Source organism: Botryllus schlosseri, chromosome 14 (genome assembly GCF_051294905.1).
Source record: "Botryllus schlosseri isolate E-star chromosome 14, Bs_hap1, whole genome shotgun sequence".
Taxonomy (NCBI): Eukaryota; Metazoa; Chordata; class Ascidiacea; order Stolidobranchia; family Styelidae; genus Botryllus; species Botryllus schlosseri.
Genome location: NC_137249.1, coordinates 9,645,401 through 9,669,185, shown reverse-complemented (window position 1 = coordinate 9,669,185; position 23,785 = coordinate 9,645,401). Strand labels below are relative to the sequence as shown.

General features: G+C 42.4%; 3 protein-coding genes and 1 long non-coding RNA gene across 6 annotated transcripts in view; 1 reads left to right on the top strand and 3 right to left on the bottom strand.

Annotated features, from left to right (window-relative positions):
- Positions 1–3,388, bottom strand: part of LOC145454945 (uncharacterized) — a 5,986-nt gene extending 2,598 nt beyond the window's left edge. For 2 of the 3 annotated variants that reach the window (XM_080332874.1, XM_080332876.1), the window contains exons 1-2: positions 1,685–1,770; positions 1,256–1,552 (exon numbers count right to left, since the gene is read on the bottom strand). In XM_080332874.1, coding sequence (XP_080189000.1) covers positions 1,256–1,552; positions 1,685–1,711 — 324 coding nt within the window. In that variant the 5' untranslated portion in view covers positions 1,712–1,770. Of the gene's footprint in view, positions 1–1,255; positions 1,553–1,684; positions 1,771–3,349 lie in introns of those variants that run through there. The other variant, XM_080332875.1, reaches the window with a different exon arrangement.
- LOC145454947 (uncharacterized) overlaps positions 1–14,634 on the top strand; it is a 23,643-nt gene extending 9,009 nt beyond the window's left edge. Inside the window, exon 2 of the long non-coding RNA XR_013920255.1 lies at positions 13,995–14,634. This is a non-coding gene — a long non-coding RNA (uncharacterized LOC145454947). The remainder of the gene's footprint in view (positions 1–13,994) is intronic.
- Positions 4,111–12,077, bottom strand: LOC145454946 (uncharacterized). The gene is made up of 4 exons (XM_080332877.1): positions 11,915–12,077; positions 10,032–10,142; positions 7,306–7,484; positions 4,111–6,362 (listed from the first exon to the last, which is right to left on the bottom strand). The coding sequence occupies exons 2-4, from the start codon at positions 10,058–10,060 to the stop codon at positions 6,226–6,228; spliced, it is 345 nt and encodes a 114-aa protein (XP_080189003.1). The 5' UTR covers positions 10,061–10,142; positions 11,915–12,077; the 3' UTR covers positions 4,111–6,225.
- The window catches only part of LOC145454944 (bridge-like lipid transfer protein family member 3B), a 24,167-nt gene continuing 14,073 nt past the window's right edge, over positions 13,692–23,785 (bottom strand). The window contains exons 18-29 of the mRNA XM_080332873.1: positions 23,256–23,746; positions 22,401–22,558; positions 21,607–21,995; positions 19,435–19,585; positions 18,985–19,129; positions 18,667–18,749; positions 17,992–18,163; positions 17,074–17,242; positions 16,807–17,007; positions 16,294–16,373; positions 16,127–16,235; positions 13,692–15,450 (exon numbers count right to left, since the gene is read on the bottom strand). Of these exons, the coding sequence (XP_080188999.1) occupies positions 15,140–15,450; positions 16,127–16,235; positions 16,294–16,373; positions 16,807–17,007; positions 17,074–17,242; positions 17,992–18,163; positions 18,667–18,749; positions 18,985–19,129; positions 19,435–19,585; positions 21,607–21,995; positions 22,401–22,558; positions 23,256–23,746 (2,459 nt within the window). The 3' untranslated portion in view covers positions 13,692–15,139. The remainder of the gene's footprint in view (positions 15,451–16,126; positions 16,236–16,293; positions 16,374–16,806; positions 17,008–17,073; positions 17,243–17,991; positions 18,164–18,666; positions 18,750–18,984; positions 19,130–19,434; positions 19,586–21,606; positions 21,996–22,400; positions 22,559–23,255; positions 23,747–23,785) is intronic.

The following is a 23,785-nucleotide window of genomic DNA, read 5'->3' as shown; positions in this document are numbered from 1 at the left end:
TGTTGCAGAGTAAGTAAGTTTGTTAAATAAGCGATATATTGAGCGTGGTGCATGCGTCGGCAAGATTCGGTGAAAGTCATATTTTTTGAAATGCAACGGTATGTGGCTAACCGTGTCGGTGACGAAACACACATTACAAAGAGGGGAGTCGGTGCAACCGATTTTGAACTGGTGTGCCGAGTGTCCCTTGTAATCTGAGCCCCACAGCACAGATGCGAACAGCAGAGGAAAATGATACGCCCCATAAAGTAAGGCCGATTTGAAATCGCGTTCTCCTCATCGCGAAGGAAATTTGTTTCTGGTAGATCTAGGTTTGGGCGAATCAAATATCTTTCCACTATACCGACAATGTTGATGGGATGTCAAGAAATAAAAGCATGCAACAAAGTGGACTAATCGACCCACAGAAAGATGCAGCACAGTATTAATATCTTCCCTCAATTTTCGAAGACATCCCCTACATCAACGCTACCGGTGAATTTGATCACATTGGCTGAAAAAAGATAAATATTCGATAGTAATATGTGAAACTATATTAATATTAATGACGTAATACACTCAAGAACATGAAAAAATTTTCGGACGAATCCCTGTGGCCGTTCATATTATGACTACTCACGATTTCGGTGCGCATAGTACGCCGATATGAGTAAATAGATTTGTTTGAAGTTCATCGGCAATGTACATTCTACAGGGACAGTTTAACGTGGGTATTTGACCTCCAGTTAGTTCTTTACGACTATGCACTGGAATACGGCCTTAGCCAGTAGCCAACATAAGTAATCGAAATGCGGCCGTGAATAGCAAAAAGGCTGCTTTAGTTGCTGAAGAGTCTTGTCAGGTATCGTTCGCAGCTCATAGTTCAAGATAGAATGAAAGCAGTGATGATCATGATTTGTTTGTTGCATTTGTATTTGTTCAATAAAATATTATTTCTTTTGTGGTAACTATGCCCGTCGCCCATGTTAGAGAACACAGCGTTGTACTGACGTAGAGTTATCAAAACGTGGCTGTTAAACTATGTTGCCTATTTTCATCTAGATATTGCGATCATGCGTCCCGCGGCCTCTACGAATTTTGAAAAGTGGCCCGTGACCCGTTGTGAGTTGGCGACCCCTGTTGTAACAGATGATAATAACAAATCGGGGCGCACCAGTTTTTTATAAGTGGTAAGTTCCATAATGATGGCACAAACTGCAGCAAGGAGAATAAATAGAATTGTTACATTTTCAAGGACGCCGCGCGGTTTACTTACGACGGCTGCCGGTAATAGTGGCTTTTCCCCGAAGGCGTTACACACATTTCTCCAAATTCTTCTCACGATAAAAGTCGCTACTATGATGACAAAGACGCAAATGGTGACTACAATGGAAATCACAACATTCCGGTGCCCCGACTTCTCCGGGATTGCGGCTGCTTGCTCAGAGAGTTCTGCTGTCGATATATTCGAACAGATTTTTTGCGACCAAGGCGATGTGATAATCACATTTTTGTCGTAGCCGATTTCATCTACGTATAGCCTCACTCTTGCGCAGAGCCATGGCGACGATATCTAAATACAGATTTAAAAAGCAATAATAAGTTAAAAACTAATAGGCGGTTAGGACAGGGATGTCTAACTCAACTGGCATCGCGGGCCGGATTCAAATATTCAGATCACTCAGACATGATTCCAAAATATTACCTCAAAATCCAGATCCTTGTTTTTCATTTGAATACTCTATTATCATGCCTATATTCACATGCCTATATATTATATTTCATCACATTACGAATAATTGGGATTCTATTCTAGCCACACCATTGTTTGCAAACAATCGAATTGGCAATCATCCGATGATTGGACCGCCGATTGCATGGGTGTCAATGTCAGCGATTCGCTTCGAACTAGGGCTGGACACAATGATTCGAGTACTCGAATCTGAATCGAGTATTAATTTTAATGATTCGAGTCGAGTAGTAAAAGACGATTTTTTCGAGTTCTCAAATTATACTCTTCTCCCCACTGAAGGTTAATTTATCAACGAGAATTATAGTTTCGATGCTAATTTTCACTATTGAAGCCTTGAAGCATTGAAACCTTGATTGGCGGTATCGTAGCATACGAAACATATAGTACAAAACTACGAAGGTACTGGACGTAGCACATTTCCGAAGTGATGATTATCCCACAACATTGTCACCAAGGGCAATGAAATTGGTATGGTCGAAAAAATACCAAAGTATCATTTATGAGATGGATAACAGGCATTATATTCATTGTGGTGGCATAAACAGTAGCCTACATATTTGAACTTTGACGTTATTACATTCTGTTATGACATCATAATGAGTGATGCTCGATTACTCGACTCGACTCGACTCGACTCGAAGAATATTACGTGATTCAGAATCGAATCACCCAGGTACTCGATTTTTCCCAGCCCTACTCCTAACGATGACTAGAAATCACAACTCCTCTGTCGCGTGGTTATTTTGCGGCCTATGTACATACTCGACATTTGCTCCCTTGTGGGAGTATCCAAAAGAAGTATGTGCCGGATAAAATACACGTATTTTTCAATCTACTCAGAATCGCTTCGAGGGGCGGATGAAATCATCTGACGGGCTGTATGTTTGACACCCCTTGGTTTGGATGTTTTTTTGGATCCTGCTTATCCATCTGCAACTGTGTGTTATAAATAGATATACGGCACGTAATCGGCTCTCTTTTAGAGCGATGTTCAAAGCCATGGTCATCAAACCGCGATAGAACTATCCTCGGTGTACTTAAAGGGCTGCATTTAAAACAAACTGTTTGAAACGTACTCTATGTCGTTTTTTTGTTGTTGTTTAGTAAGCCATAACGCCACGAATCTTTAATTGTGACGTCATCGTGGATTGTCACGTGATTGACATCTGACAAATGATTATATAAAGTAAATGTAAATATGGATCCTTTGACGTAAAAGGCTTATGACCCCTTAATAACCGGACCGAAAATATCTTTACACAGAACTATACATTGTTATACAGCAGGACTATGCGGTCGGCGGTCATCATAATCAGAACATCCATATACCGTACGAATGATCTATATCTATGTGCTATAACTGTTTAACCGACGACAATTTTGGGGGCTCCAACCATTATAAATCGTATAGGTCGACTTTTATCGGGTGTAAATCGTTCGTAGGCTCATACTATATGTTTTGTCGAAAGTATTTACAGAATTATGGCATAATAATACAAATTTTGAAAAAACACCATTTTTTTAAATGACACATGTTTGAAACTAAGTGTTTTAAAACCCCATTTGTTTTAAATGCAGCCCTAGGTGTACAAGCCACTTACACGTATGAGAACTCACTGGTATTGTATCTTCCATTGTCATCTTTGACACGAATTTGTTGTATTTCACTCCAGTTCCATTCCGGTATTGAATCTAAATACTTGCATGATTTAATTGCCCTGTCTATCAACAAATATATCGATATTCGATGGTATCGCATCGCATGCACACTGTTCCCTCTTCTAAGCTGCGCGTGTGCGCAGTTGCGCAGTGCTGACACGGTCTCTACGCACAGAAAATCTAAGCTGCGCATAAGAAAAAATCAAAGTGATGACTTTTTTAGTCAACACCATAAAATTAACGAGAAAAATGGGTAATTAGGCAGTCCAATCAATGTGATGACATTTTTAGTCGTTACACACTGTTGTCCAAGGGACCGCGCAGTGAGTTGGTGAGAGCGCGCAGACTCGTGAAAAATTAGAGGGAACATTGAATTGCAACCGTCACGATATTATTGTGTTGCATCGATGACTCGAGTCGTGAGTAGGATTTTGTTTAAAACGAAAATCAATTCAAAACAAATATGATTAAAACAAGGCCCTTGCTTAAAACATGTTTTTTCCAAGTCATGACTTCAGGCATACTCAGTCGTCGCGTCATAGTGGATTGATGTTCACAATTGAAAATATAGGGTAGCTCCTTTGACGAAATAGGGTTCCAACCAGGGCTTTGGAGCCGGAGCCGTGCATTTTTACCGGAGCTGGAGCCGGAGCCGGAGCTCTACATAAAATTTAAGCCGGAGCCGGAGCCGGAGCTGAAGCCAGTTATTTGAGGGGTAGCTCCGGCTCCGACGTATTTCATATAATGCTATTATATATGCAACAACCATATCTGCTGAGTTCATATAATTCAACAGCAGGCCTTCGCGAATCTTTTCCTCTTTGGCGCTACCTTTTGCGACTAACCATGTTCCTGAGAGTTTAACAGCAGAGCAGTCGTATGTTCAATGTTCAATTTTCATACATGAGTGCCGAACCTCGGTATGCGAAATATGCCTGTGAATATTGTGGATATTCGGCATACCCGCAATTTCATCATCAGCGCAACCTTGTTGGCCAATTGTATGTACACGGTTCTAAAATAATGATCACTATGTATTACGCGAAATGAGAGAGAGGATAAAAACGTGATTTCGTTGCACATGTCGATATGACGAGCACGAGCCAAGAAATCCCATCTCATCGTTGCTATGAATCGGATAAGCAAATACTCGTTTTTTCGTGATAGTTCTTTAGTCGGGCCGCGAAAGTGAACAGTGTTATTGCGAGTATGCAATTATGCATGCCAATTGCAATTCATAACTGCGCATCATTGTCATTCACTCCAGTAAGGATTTTCGAGCTTACATAGGGGGTGACAGAAGAGTAGCCCAAAACCACATGGTATTCTATGTTGGAGACAAACTACTGATTTGATACGCGATTTCCAATTTGTAATCATCTGTTTCGTAAACTTGTACATGTGTAATGTGCATACTGCACAATTTAATTCGTTATGGGCATGGCGCAATGTGCATGGCACAGTGTTAATTTCGATTATTCGATTCATTTCAACGGGAAAATAGTATTCCGATAAGCTTGATCGAGACCGGATGGACTGGAAACGAGTGCACCAATATCGAACTTCAAACCATTGGCCATATGGTACAAATCGAATTTCTATTGATCACATCGTTATATCCGCCCATTTTGCTCTTACTACAGTTACAGTTGAATAATAATCGCACATTTAAAGATTGAATTGAGCTGTATGGCCTAATGGTAATGAGTATACATTGTCAGAGTTAAAACGCCGCATCAGAATTTTAATGCTGTGGCACGGAGTAAAGTGTTTTTTAGTTTATTGTAATATACGACGATTTACTAAAAATGTGACGGACCCTGGATCTGCTGCCAATGCCTCGAAACTGATATTTTAGTCCAGTCATCAACATCCTAAGTGCCGCGGCCGGACTTATCATATTTTTGGTTGGCCTAGCGAGTTCACAATCTGAGCAATTCAATTTCGATAATATAACAGAATTTCGATAATATAATGGGAAATTAGCTCGCGGGCTATTCAAAGCCTTCTCGCGGGCCACATATGGCCCGCAGGCCGCGGGTTGCTCACCCCTGATATAGGCAGACACCTTCGATAGCTTTGAGAGCCGGAGCCGGAGCTGGAGCCGGAGCTGTGGTAATATTGCGGCTCCGGAGCTGGAGCCGGAGCTAATGTATGATAGAAGAAAGCTCCGGAGCCGGAGCTGGAGCAATGCAAATTTACGGCTGCTCCGAAGCCCTGGTTCCAACCCGTGTCATATACGGCCCAAAAATATCTTTAACCAGGACTATACATCGTCTTGCAGCATCTTTACGGTCGGCTGTTGAACCGACTATTTCCAGGGTTCCAACCTCCCACCACCCCACATTGCATACGTCGGCTATATCGGGTGGTAATCGTCGTCCGTAGGCTCATACAACATGTTTTTGGAAAGTATTTACATAATTATGGCACAATTAATAATTATACAACTTGAAAAAAAAATGCCTTTGTTATGCAACCCTAGTCGTGACTATTCATCAGGTATAGTAGCCATCAGGGCTGTGGAAACGAAGTTGTGGAGTCGGAGTTTCGTGGAGTGGAGAGTTGGAGGTAAAGTGAACCGACCCCACAACCTTGGTAGCCAGGAAATCAATCAAAAGGGAACATACTGTCACGGTTTTCTTGTTGTCTGGTCAGATATAAAATCTTTATCGGTTGTACCAGCTTACCACTGTTGTTACCTCTGACATTCGATGTAATCTGTTGCGCGAATATTAAATCTTATGTTTCTTTCGTAACTATATTATTCGAGTGACGAATATTGAAATATATGTACAGAACGGAACCAGATCTTTATGAGTAGGCTATACTGTTCAGTATTCACTCACTTGGAAATATAAGTTGACTTTGCTATCCTGCTGTACTTTTGACGGATCCCCTGTATATCTTGGATATAACACCACTTTTTTCTGCACACGCTTCAACAGCAGATATGGCGTAGTGAGAGTCACTGAACGAGTGCACGTGTGCGCGAAGAACATTAATTGAAACTACAAATTGCATCCATGCTCCAAAAAGCTTCCCATCTAAGACTGTACAAGTACATTCCCAGCAGAGTGGGTTGTGGAGCATGCCTGTCGTAGCTACAGGCCAAACTCAAGTAGTCGCCAATACGAATCTGTGAGTTTTTGTTATCATATCTCTTTTGTTGCAATGTTTAATATATAACCTAAACCCGTACCGTATATTCTACATCTACAGTTTTTGTAGTCTACTAGAAAAAAGGTAACCGTAGATCAGGGCTGGCCAACCTGCGGTCGGAAAGAAGGAAACAACAATTGGCCCACCCAAAGATGCATCATCATTTATAACTTGCCCTAAATTTTCGAAAACACCCCCTCTATCAACTCTACCGGTGAATCTAATCACGTGGGATGGGAAACGATAAATGTTTGATAGTGATGTGTGAAACTACTAATAATAATGACGAAATACCTTCGTGAATCTGAAAGAATTTTCGCGCTTGGCTTGACCATAGCCATCCCATGATATGACCGATCCCTACTCGCGATATCAAAAAAAATCAGTCCGGAGTTCACCGGAAACGGACGTGGACAATTAAATATGGGTGTTTGGCGTCCAGCTATAGTTCATTACGACTATGCCTTGGAATGCGGCTCTAGGCTACATGGGTAATCGAAATGTGGCCGTGAATAGCAAAAATGTTGGGCACCCATGCCGTAGATGATTAGGTTTTTCGGACCGTATCTCACTCATTTCAAGAATCCAGCCTAGGAGTCAGACCAGAGAATTTGTCAATCCGCCCGCGCTTGTTTCTATTGTACTTTACACTTCGTCATTTTCGTAACCTAATTTTCATAATTCCATATCTGTATTGGATGCTATAAGCTCTGCCTGACAAATACAAATGTATATCGATATCATGTACTTACAATTTCGATACATATTGTAGAATATTGGATCAGTAACGTGGGACGCTTGGTTCATTCCGCCTAAGCGCCCAACAACACGTACGTATTGGAGATCACCATCGTAACAGTCGTCGAAAACACAAGTGTTTACTGTTATGTCCTCGCAACCGTCGCAAGGATGCCAGCAACCATCCTTGATCCTGAATCGAAGATCGCATATAAGTTGCGAGATCGCAAGGAACAACTTTTCAACAATGTCGAGACGTCCCGATTACATGCGACGCATTCAGTGCGTAGTACGTCGCAATTAATGAGCAAGTTAAAATTTTTGTAAGGAGCAGAGGTGCCTTTCGCCTTCTTTGGCTGCGCCAGTATGTTTTAGGTCATGGGGGGGCCAACCTGCGGCCGCAGAAATGAGTTTGTGCGGCCGTGGACACGTAATTCAATTAGTATGCGTTGGCGGCCGTCGATATGAAACTTGAATTTACGAATAGACTCCCGATTTCGTGATGGATTTTAATAATCTTGAAATTTTCTTCGCGCTGCGCACGATCTAATGCAACTTCATTTTTCAATTTTAATATAATAGGGCCTTAGCAATTATAGCCCCCATTACAAAATCTAACAGCAGAGGAAATTGATGCGCCCCATATTGTAATATCAACTCGGAATCGTGTAGGCTATCCTCACTATGCCGTCAATCCTGATGGGAGGTCAAGAAATAACAGCATGTAACAAAGTGACTTATAATAATTGGCCCACCCGAAGATGCATCATCATTTATAACTTGCCCTAAATTTTCGAAAACAGCCCCATCATCAACTCTACCGGTGAATCTGATCACATTCATGGGCTGAGAAAGGATAAATGTTTGATAGTAATATGTAAAACTACTGATATCAATCACGAAATTCTTCGGTAAATATGAAAAAATTTTCGCGCTTCGCGCGACAAATTGTCAGCTCCATAACATCACCATCACCATTAACCAGTGACCACTCGCGATTTCACTGCGTATAGCAAGCCTATATCATTATATAGATTAGTCCGGAGTTCACCAGAAATGGACATATAGACACTCTAACATGGCCATTCGGCGTCCAGCTAGTTCATTACAACTATGCCCTGGAATGCGGCCGTAGGCTACATGAGTAGTCGAAATGCGGCCGTGAATGGTAAAAAGGTTGGCCACCTCTGTTTTAGGTGGAACAGAGGTTGTGGAACCATTGTTGCGAGCGAGGCAGCTGTACACAACTGTGTGAAATCGCGTTTATTTACGACATGCTTTATAAAATTTGAAGCCACAAACATATGACATCAGTAGCGCTGAACATTCTACAGCATAGCAGGGTTTCTCACACTTTGGCGGTGCGATCTACATCATCACCTTCGATCTGCCATCGATTTGAGGTGTATTTCTGCATCGGACTCGATGAATTGACGCTGATATCGCCCGTCTCGCCTACAATATGACATAATTATTTTGAGGACTGCCTCGAAGTCTGTCGAAATGATTTTGCAGTCTTCCGAAAACATAACATCGTTGGGTTATATTTTTTATCTGAACAAGTCACACACAATGTACAATGCGATAAGACACAATGCGATGTCATGAACAGATGGGCGGATGTCGAACGACACGCATCAGTAGCGAGCCCACAGTGCCCGATGTCTTAGTTCCTTTCGATGTTGATCTTTTTTGAAGCCACAGCCCTTTCTACTAGTTCTTTCCATTCCTTGTGAGTGCTTTTTTTCGTCGGGTCGTTTACTGGGCTTTTTTGTCGCCGTAAGAACGAGGGAAAGAGGAAGCGGGGGAAGAGGAGCCCAGATAAACCTACGACAGGAATCGAACTCGGTCCGTCAGATTGGTGGGCGCTTATCGTAACCACTACACTATCTCCCCCGCGTGAAACGCTTTGCGATCGACTGGAGTAGCTCCGGTATATCGCGATTGGCGTAATGAGCACAGCTGCAGAGTTATGGTGAACGCGAAGGCGTGGCCGAGACATATCGATTAACCTAAACAAAGTTAATAATAGGAACAAGCATTTTGAAATACGTGGTAGAATATTTGCTGAGTTGTGATCGATTTATTTGAATTGTTGTCACATCATAATTGATTCATATCGTGGCGCACACGATGGCGGCGATGGGCGATGGGCGCCACTCTTTTTCATTTTGCAAATAAATAATAATAATAACCTAAACAAATTCAATTGGCGAGCAGCGTCACGAAAATATGTCAAAGCAGGTTTATAAATTGTGAAGCACGAAAATTGGATCGACTTCTTCAAAACCATTCACGCAACAAAAGAAAAAAACAAGCAAATTTAAATATTGATCTAGGCCAGGGCAATCACCCGTAATGTCGCAAACATTTTTTCCCTTTTCAGAGGGTGCCGCAAGTTCAATAACATTGATAGAAATCCTATCTGTTCATTACATCGCAATCTTATGGTGTTTTGATTTGACGATAATTTTAATAATAAGATGACGATGAAATAGAAAGTAAGAATATATAGAATAGAAGATTTTTTTGGTGAATGTTAAAATATCCACACGCTGTATTTGAAAATTACTCGTGTTCTTCCAATGATATATATCATGACCTGAGATCGAATTTCCAGCTGTAAATTTCAACGTTGCTGGCCATTTGCACATCTCGTGGATTCTTTCGATTACTTTTGGTGCCATGATTATACGGCATCGTAATAGATTGACATAGTACACGGCGAGGAAATACTCACGGATATCTGATTTCCACAGTGTACAGCATAGGACCCTCAAGTCCCGTATCGGCCAAGTCAGCCTCTGATGTAACATGTTTGCTGACAAATTGGCATGATATTTTGTCGAACCTGGTCGAACAATAAAATGGATAGAGTTCAAGGGTACATATTCGTAAGCTGTCTCAGAGAGATCGACTAACCATATCTAAGGTGAGCTCTATATAATTTTACCAGATAAATGCATTTTACTCTATGTCAGTGTTTCCCTCCTTCCAAAGCCCATATGCAAGACCCAAGACTCACATGATGCAGAAAGTCGGATGAATTTGTTACAAATTATACTACTTGGGACAAATCCCTATACGGTGGCTACCGCGGGCAGAGACAGTAAATAATTAAATGATTAATATGAAGGGGACTCGTCATGTACGGCAAAAAAACAATGAGACAGTTAGGGTTGCATTTAAAACAAACGGTGTTTCAAAACCCTCCGTTAAAACATGTTTCAAACAGTGTTTTAAACAAAGGCCTTTTAAGAAAAATTGTGTTTTTTTAAGTTGTAAAACTATGCCATAATTGTGTAAATACTTTCCAAAAACATGTTGTTTGAGCCTACGGACAATTACCACCCGATATCGCCGACGAATATCGATATGGGATGGTTGGAACCCTCAAAATAGTCGGTTTAACATTAATAATACAGATATTTCGTCAAAGTTGCTATATTTACCCTATATTTTCAATTGTAAATGTCAATCTACTATGACGTCACAATTGAATATTCGTGACGTGATGGCTTGAAAAAAAAACTGTTTTAAATTAGGGTTTTGTTTTAACCCTTTTAAAATCTGATTCCGTATACGGAATCGGTCAACTTCATCTGGCCCTATCTTTATTTGTCTACGTCCTATAGGCTTCATTTTTGTTTGTAGGGAAAGCTAGCAATCTTCTGATTTATATGATACCTAATTCGAAGGCATAAGGCATGACAATTTTCGAGCACCGACGATCTTACATAAGGAGTTCGGCCGAAAATACGCATGCAGAAAAAAGTGGTTATCACCAGAAATTTCCAGATATTTTCCGAGTGGGAAATCTAGTCAGACATTCTGCCAGAACATCAGAAGTCGACTTTTACGGTGTTCTGTGTAATTTTTCACCGTCTCAAACATCAAAACTTGTTCTTGGAAGTATTCTGAAGGGGTTTGGTAATTGCGGTCACGCTTCGGTGATTTTCCAGAACATAGTTAAGTTCGTGACCGAATATGAGTCATAAACTGGTTTGCTATGCCTGCAAATGGCTGGATACGACAAGACAAAGTATACCACGTTGTTTCATGCCATTAACTGGGTGGTAGGGGTCCGATTCGGTATTGATCTTGAAGTTGACCATAGTGACCACTTACTGACCACGCCCATATGTAAATTTTTCATGTAATTTTGATTTTTCGATAACTGGCGAGCGGCATGGTTTACGGCCATGATTGACGGCTTGTTTGAAACCAGGCAACGGTGGCTACGCACTCATGCATCATTTTTGACTCTCTGGCGCTATCCTGGGGGTCAGTCTTGAAAAATGAGAGAAAGAAAGAGATTTTTTAGAGAAAAAGTTTGTTTATTTAGTCTTATACAAAATCCTAGACATGTCTTGGGGTGTCGATCGAGGGCGGAAACGGTAGAGGGATATAGTCCGCCCACTTTTTAACTGAAACAGCCCAGAGTTAAGTCTTGCAGAGGTCACGGTATGAATTTGAAAAGTGATGGTCAGTTTCGCGAAAACTGACCAGATTTCAAAAAGTTTAAACATGTTTGTTTTAAATTGATTTTTGTTTTAAATGCAACCCTAGAGACAGTGCAACAGAAGTCGAATTTTCCGCACTCCAATAGATAATAATGCTTACCTGTTGAGGGATAATAATCGTCTTCATGGGGACAAACCAAGGGCCAGCCTTTCGCAATAAAGGAGAAGGTAAAAATAACACCCGTTGCCAAGTGCAAGTGTAATCGTCTGCTTGTGCTCGAGGACGACATGTTTTAATGTTCTGCAGAAAACGTTTTTTTAAGAAACAGTGATATAGCCTACGTTACTTAAAATGATATACAATACACATCCTATTTAGCGATGTACACACATTTTCGCACAGACGACAGACGGACAGAGACAATGCAACATGAGTGAAAGTAACTCACTGCATTGCGGGCTTTGTTAATGTGGGTTGGGCATACGTGCCGTGCGTGACTTGACGATCTGATGTCAATTTTGTGTTCGTTACGTCATAATATATCCGAAGCGGAATATTATCCTGCTCCAATCTCAATTATGGCCAGTCATGTCCTGGCCTCTCATCGTGACGTAAGGGTATCAAGCTGTCTTATCTGTTTATACCAAATAAGAAAAACTATACAGTCATAGCGGTTGTAATATCGCGGTTATAAACTCTACGTGCCCACCGTACTACGTCACTAGGAGCAAACATCACTGTGTTTCATTTATACCGTGGTGTTACCCTGAGGCAGGTTCTGGTTGGGTGTTCCACGGTGTATATTCACACCCGTATACCTCGGGTGTGAATACACTTTTTCGCTAGAGTGTACTGTACACATACGAACGACACTAAAACGGCCTCAAGTTGCACTAACTAGTCGCATTTATGGACAAGTTCCTTGAGATTATTATGGCATGAGATACTCGAATCGATCCGTATCCAAGGCACTGTAGCAAAACCCAGTGTTGGCGACTTCAACAAAATCATAGCCTGACAAAATTGACCCAGCGAAAATATAATTTTCGGCGGTCTAGCCTGAGTGTACGTCAAATCAGAGAGGACCACAAATTTAAAAGACAGTGAAATGATGAAGCGATCTATTTACATATTGTGCCAAATATTTCCAGTAAATAGTAGTTGCATGAAAAATCGGAAAAAAAAATTCAAAAAGATGCATGAAAATCGAAAAAATTGCGATATAAGATTCCTCCAAATAGCTTCTTCAAACACCATAATCCTTAAATTCTGAGCATTTAGGAAGCGGTCGGAAGCTGTAAAAAACTCGCGTTAGTCAAAACAAATATAAGGCGGTGGACCTAGGTATCTGTTCCTCGATCAGCCGTCTTTCGCTTTTCAACATTACTACTCTGAAGAATATCTATCTGTTTAGCCTGGGAATCATAACACTGTGAAACAGGCTGCACTTCCCGTCGCTTGATATCGTATTACCACAACTGTACAACAGACTAGTCAAGTCTTTCCCTTTCATTGCTGTGCTATCAGAATGAATTCCTGTTATAGAGTTAGAACACGATACCACGTTATCTCTTTACCGGGAAGTCAACGCCATTAGGAGTCAGACAGTTACGTTTGCCTCCAATGCCATTCAATTTCCTGTCAAATATCTGTACATATCGCATATATCTTTTTGCCGACTTTCATTGGTTACCATTCAAAAAAAGTTATGCGAATATCCGGGAAAATTGGGCTTTAATAGTATAATATAATGCTAGCTTATCAAATACAAAACTTACGTAGCCGATCTCATACAAAGAGCTACCGCTTCTAGATAGTTCCTCTCAGTAAATGCCATGACGCAGGCTGCCATAGCACCCTGCTACTCCCACCAAAATTTACTGACACCATAGCCCCTGTTGCTGACTTCACTACAAGAGCCGAAACCGAGCAAACGCATGGAAGAGCTGTTTGTTATTGCACGCTTCGGATATGACATCGACATTTAGAGCAGGTACGCAAAACTCAATTCACAAAAACGCATTTCCGCAGTGTTACCGCAGACGAAACGCCTCCAACCAAATACAACGTGTAGGTAGTTTGGAACTATAGTTCACTGCGCGACGAACGCGAAACCAGGTACCGAATCAGTAAGGTAGGGAGACAAAAAAAAACAAGTATCGAAATAGGCAAATTACAAAATCGCATGCTGGCGAGTCACCCGGAATCGCAGTGGTCGCCCATGAGTTTGGGAGTTAAGATTCACACATATAGATCACGCGTTTCGAGGTAACGTAGTAATGACACGGCCGCCTCAACAACCGGCCGTCAGGCGACGTTGATACTTACAAAAATGCTGCACGGAAGATAAATCAATTGCCTTCGGCGGGAGAATAGTGAAAGGGATAAGTAATATGGATCGGCCAACTAAAATACTCTTTATAGACGCGGTAGCATCACGATCCAGATATGACTCGATGGGTATTCCCAAGACTCGAAACAACTCGAATTGATTTAGAAATGACCCAACACCGATAACAACACGGTCAAAAAACGGGTGGCCTGACATTTGAGCAGGCGGCGCAATGAAAATCGGCAGTCAAGCATGCGTGATTTTGGCACGTGACTTTATAACCTCAAATCTATCCCTAATCCCAAAATTAACCTTAACTCAAACCCAAACGCTATTGTGTCGCATGCTCATATGTCCACGGACCAGAAAACCACTAATGACAAACAGACACACCAGAAGGAAAGGTTCCAACACATAAATGCTCAATTAAAATTTCGGATGTTTTCATCGCTAAGCCTCAAAAATAGGGATTCTTCGAACCAGCTGCAACACTGTCAAAACGGCATTTATCATTCATCAAACATCACACAAAATACTGATGAACCCCCAGAATAGCAGAAATCCGCCGGGCGCCGGCATTACGTAAGCAACAAAATAATACACGTACTTGCTAACAGGTCGCAAAAATCAGCTTTACGCCGTTGATTCTTCATCGTCAATTAGACAACGGACATATAAGCGATAATACTCAAAACGCATACTGCCACCACAATGTAACACTATAAATTTTGCTCGAAAAGGGGTAGTTTTAGCAGTACGACAAGGAAACGTTTCCGAACTATACCTTCAGCATCGAAAGCGACACCTTGAATATCACCGGATTTACCACGGCGCAAGTTCACAAAAAAGGGTAGGCAAAATCATCCCGACATGCGTAGACACTAAACAGGTAGACACACAAAATCATTTTCATCGAGCCGCACACCTATAACGACGCACGGCCGGAACTATAATTTACTAACGCATAGCTTGCGGGCAACGCTGTATTATGAAAATAATATTATAGACCGGTAAAGTATTTTCTATAAGTACAAAATAAAAAAGATACGTATTCAAACAGATGGCTGTTTTCCTTCTCTCAACGCGCGTAGCTCGCTCCTCAATCTCTCGTTTTCGCTCTCCGCCAATCTCAAATCGGTCCGTAACATTTCCATTTCGTCCGTCATTCTCCGATTCTCGTCTCGAAGAGTGTCGTTAGAAACTGTTTGCGTTTCAGCTTCTTCCGCTGTTACAGATATCTCCGCGCCGTTGCACGGGCTTACGGATTGCGATATCGGGTCGCTTGAGGTAACCTCGTTAGTTCCATTATCGGGCGGCGATTCGGATGGCGGCTTGATTTTATCAGCGTTTCCGAGGTTAACAGCTGAAATTCACGCAACACACGCGTCAAGCAAGCGAATAACACATACGCACTGGCGGCGTAACATTATGGAGCACTACAGTCGAAGAGATATGGTTCCGACGAAACAGCAGGGCTGAAAATACTGAGGTGGTCGCCTCAATTATCAATAAAACCGTCCCGATCGGATAAATTATACGGTGGCATGCTGACAGAAGTTTGGTAATGGTTACCAGTGAACCCTGCATATTGAACTTGGCATTTGGAAGCCCCTAATCCGAATCCGACCCTTCCACTACACATTAAAGCATATATAGTATATACCAAGTGCCGTGTATCACAATTCACGCTCGCAATCAATGAAACATTTAATTTCGAATTTATCAACACAACATTGTTGCATCGCTTTCATAATAATACTAGTTATTACATTTATATTGCCAAATTCACTGGTAACCTTTCACGCACACAATTACTCTCTCTGGCTAGCGTGAGTTATCGGGCCCGCGACGGAGATTTTGTTTTCGGGGGTGAAAGTAAGCAGGGTTGACGTAAGCCATTTTAGTTTGCAACTTTCGACCCGAAGAAACTGGCAATGATTTCTAATGCTAGATGTAGGAGGGCTTGTATCAGGCCCTTATTAAATACTTTTCGTGACTAGACTTCTTGCACGGTGAAATGAGTTAACGCCAGCCCTTACAGTTAACGTGAAAGGTTCCATCGTCCGTTCTCTTCACCGAAGCCGAATGCACCAGTAAAGCGATGGTTTCAGGAGGCCGAGGCAGCTCCACTGCGGTCGCAGTGTCGATCTGCGCAAACGAGTATTAATCACCGGCCGCAACACCGTATTCTATCTCCGACACAAACCTCAATTGCCAGTTTCACCGCGGACACGTCTATCGTCATTGGTGTGATCTTGGACGGTCCCTCTTCTTCGAAAAAATCACCTGCGACAAGACGCGAAACTGGATAAGTTCACAGAGCCAATAAAGCTAGTCACCATTGGTAATTAAGTAAAGTAGAAATTTCTAAGGCATGTCATATAATAAATATATATCTCAGATTATATTTTCAGTGCTTGAAGCATTGTGCTCATCCCCAGTCATAATAAATGGCACTGGAATGCTCGACACTTCATGCTCGGAATCACTCAAGCCTTAGTTGTTGACGACCGTGATGACAGGGCTCACGGCCCGTTCATTGGTGATAAAATGAAAGTACTTCCTTGGAAAATCTCTAACGTATAACAGTAAGTTGAAAAACTGCTCGAGTGGAATTGAAAATGAATATATAATATTAAAAGTAAAGTAAACAAAATTTAATCGATTACTCCAAAAGGAGCCTTGTTACTGACCACAGAATAACTAGCATCCGCCTTACCGAAACTACTCAACGTCGACGCCTTGACGTTAAGCGGAACCGAAGACGCCACCAATTGTATAAACCCGTTTTGAGCAGCCAACGCAGAGAACCTCCCTGCCAGCGGGCCGGTGTCCACGCGCAGACTGAAATTCGGACACTCTGTCGCGTCCCTGGCGTGGCCTTTGTCAGCCCACAGCTTCCGAACCTTCTTTGCCGAATCTAAAAAATTTCGAGGCCGCGCGCGTCACGTCAATCGCGCTGGACGAAATCTATTTCGACGCTTACACTTTTCGAAAATCGAATCTGTCCTACGTCGGTCCAGCGACCCCAATTCGACAATGTCCACGGTGGCAGCGTTCATTTTCACTAAACTGGACCCGCTGTCGTTGGAGTCTGTCGCGATTTCGACGCCGTCCGAAATGTGCAACAGGACGACCGAGTACGGCTTCGTTTTCTGTAAAGTAAGTAAACCGCACTGAAAATTAGCGACTAGAGATTAGAAATTTTTGGAATAAAATTCGAAATTAGTTGTAGACGTCTGGCGTGAATATAGCTCCGTAATTTTTGGTTGGGATCACTCAAAACATTACGCAAGCAGTACACTTCATTGCCAGGTCATACCAAGCCTTCGCAGCCAAACGCGCCGCGATTTCTACGGCCAAATCTAGCCTTTTCTTGAAGGAATAAAGGCAATTATGATTATAAGTTCTCATTGCTTGATTGACTGTGGGTATTCCTAGTAAAAACATTTTCTAGTAGAAGTATTTAGCAATTAATAATGAGGAAAATTGAACGAGCATTAGTGCGTGCGCAATTGCACGCATGCAATACAGCAAGTAGTAGCTGCATGCGAGTCAGCAGTTGTTTGGTGTATATTCTGTGCAAATTTGGCCATATCGTCTATTCATTTTAACGTTTGAATTGGCGGTTGCAAAGTTGTTCAATGTCGCCTGGTGTATAATAATCGATAAATCAAATTTCCAGACAAGTTGGGCGTAAAGTCGTTTTGTTTTCACAGCCAAATATAGTCCGGCCGTGCTATACTATTTTTCGGGTACGAAAAACAGACGTGGTCAGCAACCAAGTATTTCTATTTGTTGAAGTGCTAAGTAGATCTTGCCTGCTTGTACTATTTTCTAATTAGCCATGCTTTTGGACAAAACTACTCGCTGTTTCACGATTCTGAAAAATAAAAAGTAATACCTCCGGATTGAAAACGGAAGACGACGATTCTTCGGATTTCACTTCTCGACTAACGGAGTCCGCGGCGTCTCTAGATTCGATCGAAACGGTATCGTTGGCATCTTTGCACTCCGATTCTGACGGGGTGGCGTTGTTTGCGGACAGTACTTGACTGGATATCGAAGACGTGTCCCTGAATCAAATAGACGCGACACATTTTTAGCTTTGTTACGATCGCGTGCAAAATACGGCAAATCAATATTGGAACTAGATAAGAAAACGCAAAATATCACATGTCACATGCGGTGGCATTATGAGACAATTCGCAGTGGCATTTGGATCTATATGGGCTATTAAGTAGGCAAAAGATTATTTCCTTGCCAGCCGCAGTTCCGTATGGTAACATATGCCCTGAAATCTGTAGGCTGAATAAGTATTCATACCGTGCTCTCATGCGTCCGATTTTCTATTGCTGAATAATAAATACAGTGGGTTTATATCGGAAGATTGGCATGCAGTTTACGGTCACTGTTCTATAACAGCACATGACGTAGCCCATATGCTCGAGTGTCGTTAAGAGTGGACCTGTAAATCAACGCCTAGTTGATGTGGTTACCGCTCGACAGTTGACGCATCACATATATTCGAAATTCCGACACAAAAAAGCTGGCTGTCAAACTAATTCGGCCCACATACCCGAAACTGTCGGATCGACGCGTCTCATCTTTCACAAATCGCACAGAGCCAGTGTCGCTTGCGTTAGTGTCTTTCCGGTCGACCTAAAAGAGCGGTGTGACAGCGCAAATCGTTCAATAGCAATGCAGTGAATGGCGATTGAAACTCGTATGTAAAACCGAGATCAACAGCATTGGGGTGTTTCTTATTTTCATGCCACGGGACACAACAGAGCAATGTCCATCTTTCGTTATAAGTTGTGAGATACTTCAGGGTCGCTGACACTTGTTATAACATGACGCAGAACGTTATAGAGAGCGCCTGGTCAGTACCACTCACTTTAACCACCACAAATTGGTCTTCGCTGCAAATCGAGCTCGCTTGAGAATGACGTCGCTGGTAAGACACGGTGGTTTTCAGAGCGCTGTCGGGAACCGGCAACGATTCACTCGAGCTCGATATGCTACTTCCCTTGTGAAGGTTTCTGAAACGGGAGAAACACAAATTTTGCATCGATAATTCCACGAGTCTTGATTGGCAGATATATCATTGAAGGTTATTCGACGTTGAAAGTCATTCGGCAATTTAACTTACGTCAGGAAACCAGATTAACAGCAAATGCTGGTGATTTTGAAAAAACCGATTGTATCGAGTCATTAAGGTCGTATCATAATGCAGTGCATAAATTATGCAACGAAAATAACTCATAACAATAAGCGTCAGTACAAAAATGTAAAAATATCAGTTTTTCTTGCAATGGACAGATTCGAAAAACATTACCGAACATACCCGATCTTTAAAAGATCTTTGTTCAACGGCGGATGTGCGTGGTTAACTTGCTCAGGCACAGGCGTGGGTCGAACCTCATCCGACGTCACAGACTTCTCTGATACGATAGACTGATTACTGGGCGATGGTGATGTAATTCCGGTTTTGGGTTCTGAATAGAATGTATTGATAATAAAGTCGGGCAAATAACAGGCCACAAAATATGATCGAATATCATGTCGACTACAGTGTTTTAGCACATTACCGCAAATGTGAGTTCGTATCAGCCGAACATTCCCAAGTCATTATGGGTAGACTAAATTATGTGGATTTACAGATGTATAAAATATGGATCTCGCATTGCAAGCATACTACATAGGCCTATCCAGTTAACCATAAGGCAGGGGCGGGCAACTTCTCCAGTCGGCGGGCCGGATATAGGAAAATTAGGTACTTGGCGGGCCGGATTGCTGAATAGATACATTATCCACATATACAAGGAATAAATCGTATTTAATGAATGTGTCTAAACGACAGCAATATCACTTCAAAGCCATTTCTCGCCGATAATGACGAAGGCAATGTGGATTTGAGAACAGCACTCTCTGATCAATTAACACACGCTGCAATCCTTGATTAAGATTTCAATGCGTTCGATAAACCCGGTACCCCAAATTTACCAAGATATCAATTCATTAGGGTCGAGTACAGCGCAAATGCCGATATTGCAAGTCTTCCCGCTTCTACGAACTTACGCGTGAGCTCCACTCTCGTACGCTGCGCACACACGTATGTAATAACATACAGTCAGGGACGAAACAGCACTTCGTCAGCCCCTCCCCCAAAACGTTGATACTGTGCCCCCCCCCCCCTAAACGCTAAACGAGCGAAGCGCGCAAAAATTTCTATAATTCATGATTGAATCGGTCAATATGATCGGGAATTTCATATATATTGCTATCATTTTTATCCTTTCTCTGTTCACGTAATCATATTCACCGGAAATAGAGCTTAGTGAGGTGTCTTGGACAATGTAGGGCCTCTAAATAATAATTAGACATCTTCGGGCAGACCCGTTGGTATATTGACTTCGTTACATGATGCTATTTAGTGACCTCCTATGTGCTATGTCAAAAGATATTGAAATCGCCCAAGCTTACTAAACTAAATGACGCACACGATTTCAAATTGATATTCCTTCACTGGCTAATATAATTTTTCCCTGCTGTATGGCATTTGTTTTGTGGGGCTCAGAGCGCCAGGACAGGAACATTCGGCGCCAGCCATTTAAGCGCCAATGGACATTTAAACATATATTTTATAATTGTATATATCGAAGTTTTCGGTCAGCACAAGGTCTTCTCGCTGCTGATCGGTCTGGCACACTTCTCGGAGTCGCATGTTGCAGCCTGGCCTATAAACTTCATATGTCTTGGTGCGGTAATGGTCAACGCCAAAGTGTCCATTTCTTTAAATCATGCGTATTTTTGTAGGGGGAAGGGTGCCCAATAATGAAGGTAATTGTCCAAATTAAATCGTGCGGAGCACGGAAAATTTTTGAAAAAGTTGCATAAATTTCTAAAAAAAAACTTCATAATTCATTTCCATTCGCGAAATAATTTTGGCCCCCTTCGAGCTCGGCTCCCCCCAATTCGGGGGTTTGGGGTGCAGCAGTCACGGTCTTGCATACAGTCACTAAAATTTGACGTTTAAGCAAGAAGTGGGGAATCCCAGCATACTGGGGTTGCGGGGCACATTATCATGTAAGACGGGAAAGTGTCCGCGAACCGGACAAAAACCCGTCGCGGGTCAAATCCGGCCCGCGGGCCGTATGTTGCCCGCCCCTGCCCTAAGGAGTGCTTGCAGAGTAAGTATTCTAAGTATACTTTCGCCAAATCACTCAAACTGTTAAATAGAAGTGGAGTAGGTAGTTAAAAATTATAATCAATTGAGGAAATAGTGCAAGTAGTACTGGTGCTCCGAGAGAGAAGACAAAGGCTTCTTCATAACTGAACTTGAACACCTCTGTACGCTAGCAAGTCACAAAATTAACGCTATCACACATATCATCTAAGAAACGGAATAAAGCAGCTTTTTGGACATGAAGACATATTCCAATAACTGCCATCTACATTCCACAATAATATTAAAATATAGATATATTATCAATGATATATAATAATAAGTCCTCACCTTGTAACGGCGACACTTTGGTGGGCGACGTCACATCAGAGCCAACATCATCGTTGGCGTAAGAGTCACCGGAAACGCTGACATTATTCTCCGACCCCTGAATACTAACGGACTCCGACCCAGTCTCGGACCACATCAGCGACGGCCGCATAGCGGTGGCCGGCGGGTTAGACAGATCTAATCTGATTTTGTCGCCCATTTCACGCAGCATCGCCTCGCGATTCGGCGGGGAGTAGTCGGACGTGGTCGAGACGCTGTCCGTGTCGTTGGAATGAGGGGGTGCTTGCTTTGGCATCTCCGGTTTCGGCAGAATTAAAAATAAGTCCGCGGTCGGCGCATCGATTCTCACCGAAGTTATCTCGACAGGGGCCCGTTTCGGACGCCTAGACCTGCGACGTAAGCGAGTGTCGGCATTTATTTCAAGTGGAAGTGCAAAATAAAAGCCTGAAATGTACTCAAAAGTTTCGAAAAGTAGATTTGGTGGCGGGGTCACAGTTAATCCGCGGCGACTAATTTCGAAATTGCAATATACAAATAACGCCATAAATAGATGTATTCTATGAAAATATATCCACTCTTACTGTGATGGCTATTTCCTGCAGTCTTCATTACAATTTCACTCAAGTAAATTTTGGTTAATAGGCAACACAACACTACAGTCGCATCACTGAAGTTACAAAAATTTAAGACGGTTGGTTTGGGTCACAAAGCAATTCTACAGTAAAGTAGCAGTTTTGCAACCGAACGGCGTAAACCAAATGGCCGAAAAGAGCTCGATAACAATATTGACGAACCTCGAAGAGACGCTGTCAGGCGACGACGGACACGTCGACGGTGCAGAGACGCTTGGCGCTTTGGAAGACTCTTCTAATCTCTTACCGATGTCCTCCAGCATGTCTGGCAAGTCCATGAGGAACAAATACTGGTAATGGTCGACTTGTAAGCGTAGAGACTGAAAGCATCAATCGTACTCGATTTGTGAAAATATTTGAGAGAAGCATCGCATACGGGGCGGCGGACCTTAGTTTTTAAAGGGGAATGGTCAGAATAAATCAGACAAAGAAGCTAAAGAATTTCAAGCCTTTCGCTACATTAAAATACAACAATAACACATCAATAGCGCTTCCTGAACTGCGTATTTTGCTTAACGAACTGGGTCGAGTGTAAGGCTGCAATGACTCGAGTCGAGAGTGGTTTTTCAACAACAAAAAATATAGCTTCTATACTTCATTTCAAAATGGCGATATCTGCCAAGTAGCGATCGATGATCACAATGGCCCCAAAGCGTAACAAGACTCTCATGCTACAGAAATGTAAAATTATTTTGGATGCCGTGTAACTGGCATAATTATCCTTTTAGCCGCAAAGACATATTTGAACGTTCCAAGTCATTATGACTGTTGCCAAGTTAGGATAGGTATACTAAAAGCTTACTACTAAACGCGGATTTCAATCACTCCGGTACTCGATTTTGCCCAGCCCTAGTCGCGAGTGCTCTTCCAGAGGGTTAGCACTTCTAGCGGAAATGAGCTACCACTATTTCAGACTTTTCAAAATGAATTTTCCGCGCCAATCACCCCTCGACACACCCTTGAAAAGCGTTTCTCTACCAAATAGCAATAAGAGCGATGACTCAATCGCGCACGTACCTCTTTCGTGTGAAGCAGAACGCAAGTGGAAATCACGTCGTCGCAGGCGCTGTCAGCTGGATCGTTGACTTCCGCAGGCACGCTATTTCCAAGCTCGGCCGGGGGAGATTTATAATAATCTCTCAACCTCGAATTCCTTATGCCGCGGACACGCGGGGAATCGCTGGCGCCGGAAGATACATCTTCGTCAGACGCGTCATCACAACGTTTGCGCGTAACGCCTGCGCTACGTTTGGGACGCCTCGCGATTTTTGCGGCACCTTCGACCGTGGACTTTCCGATCCAAATCTGGACAGGGAAAGAATCTAGGAAAGCACAGTTCTCTCCGTCAATGTAGGACTCTTTTGTAGCACGTTCCCTGGCAGCGTGAAATCCTGACAATTCTCTCTCCTTTCTCTTCTCTTTCGTCGGTTTCATCATGAAATCGATCCACAAATTGTCAACGTCCACAGACCAGACGTCCTCGCTGGCGCGTCCCGTCAGTGATTTTCCTGATATAATTCCAATACCGCGTTATATTGACAGAAATG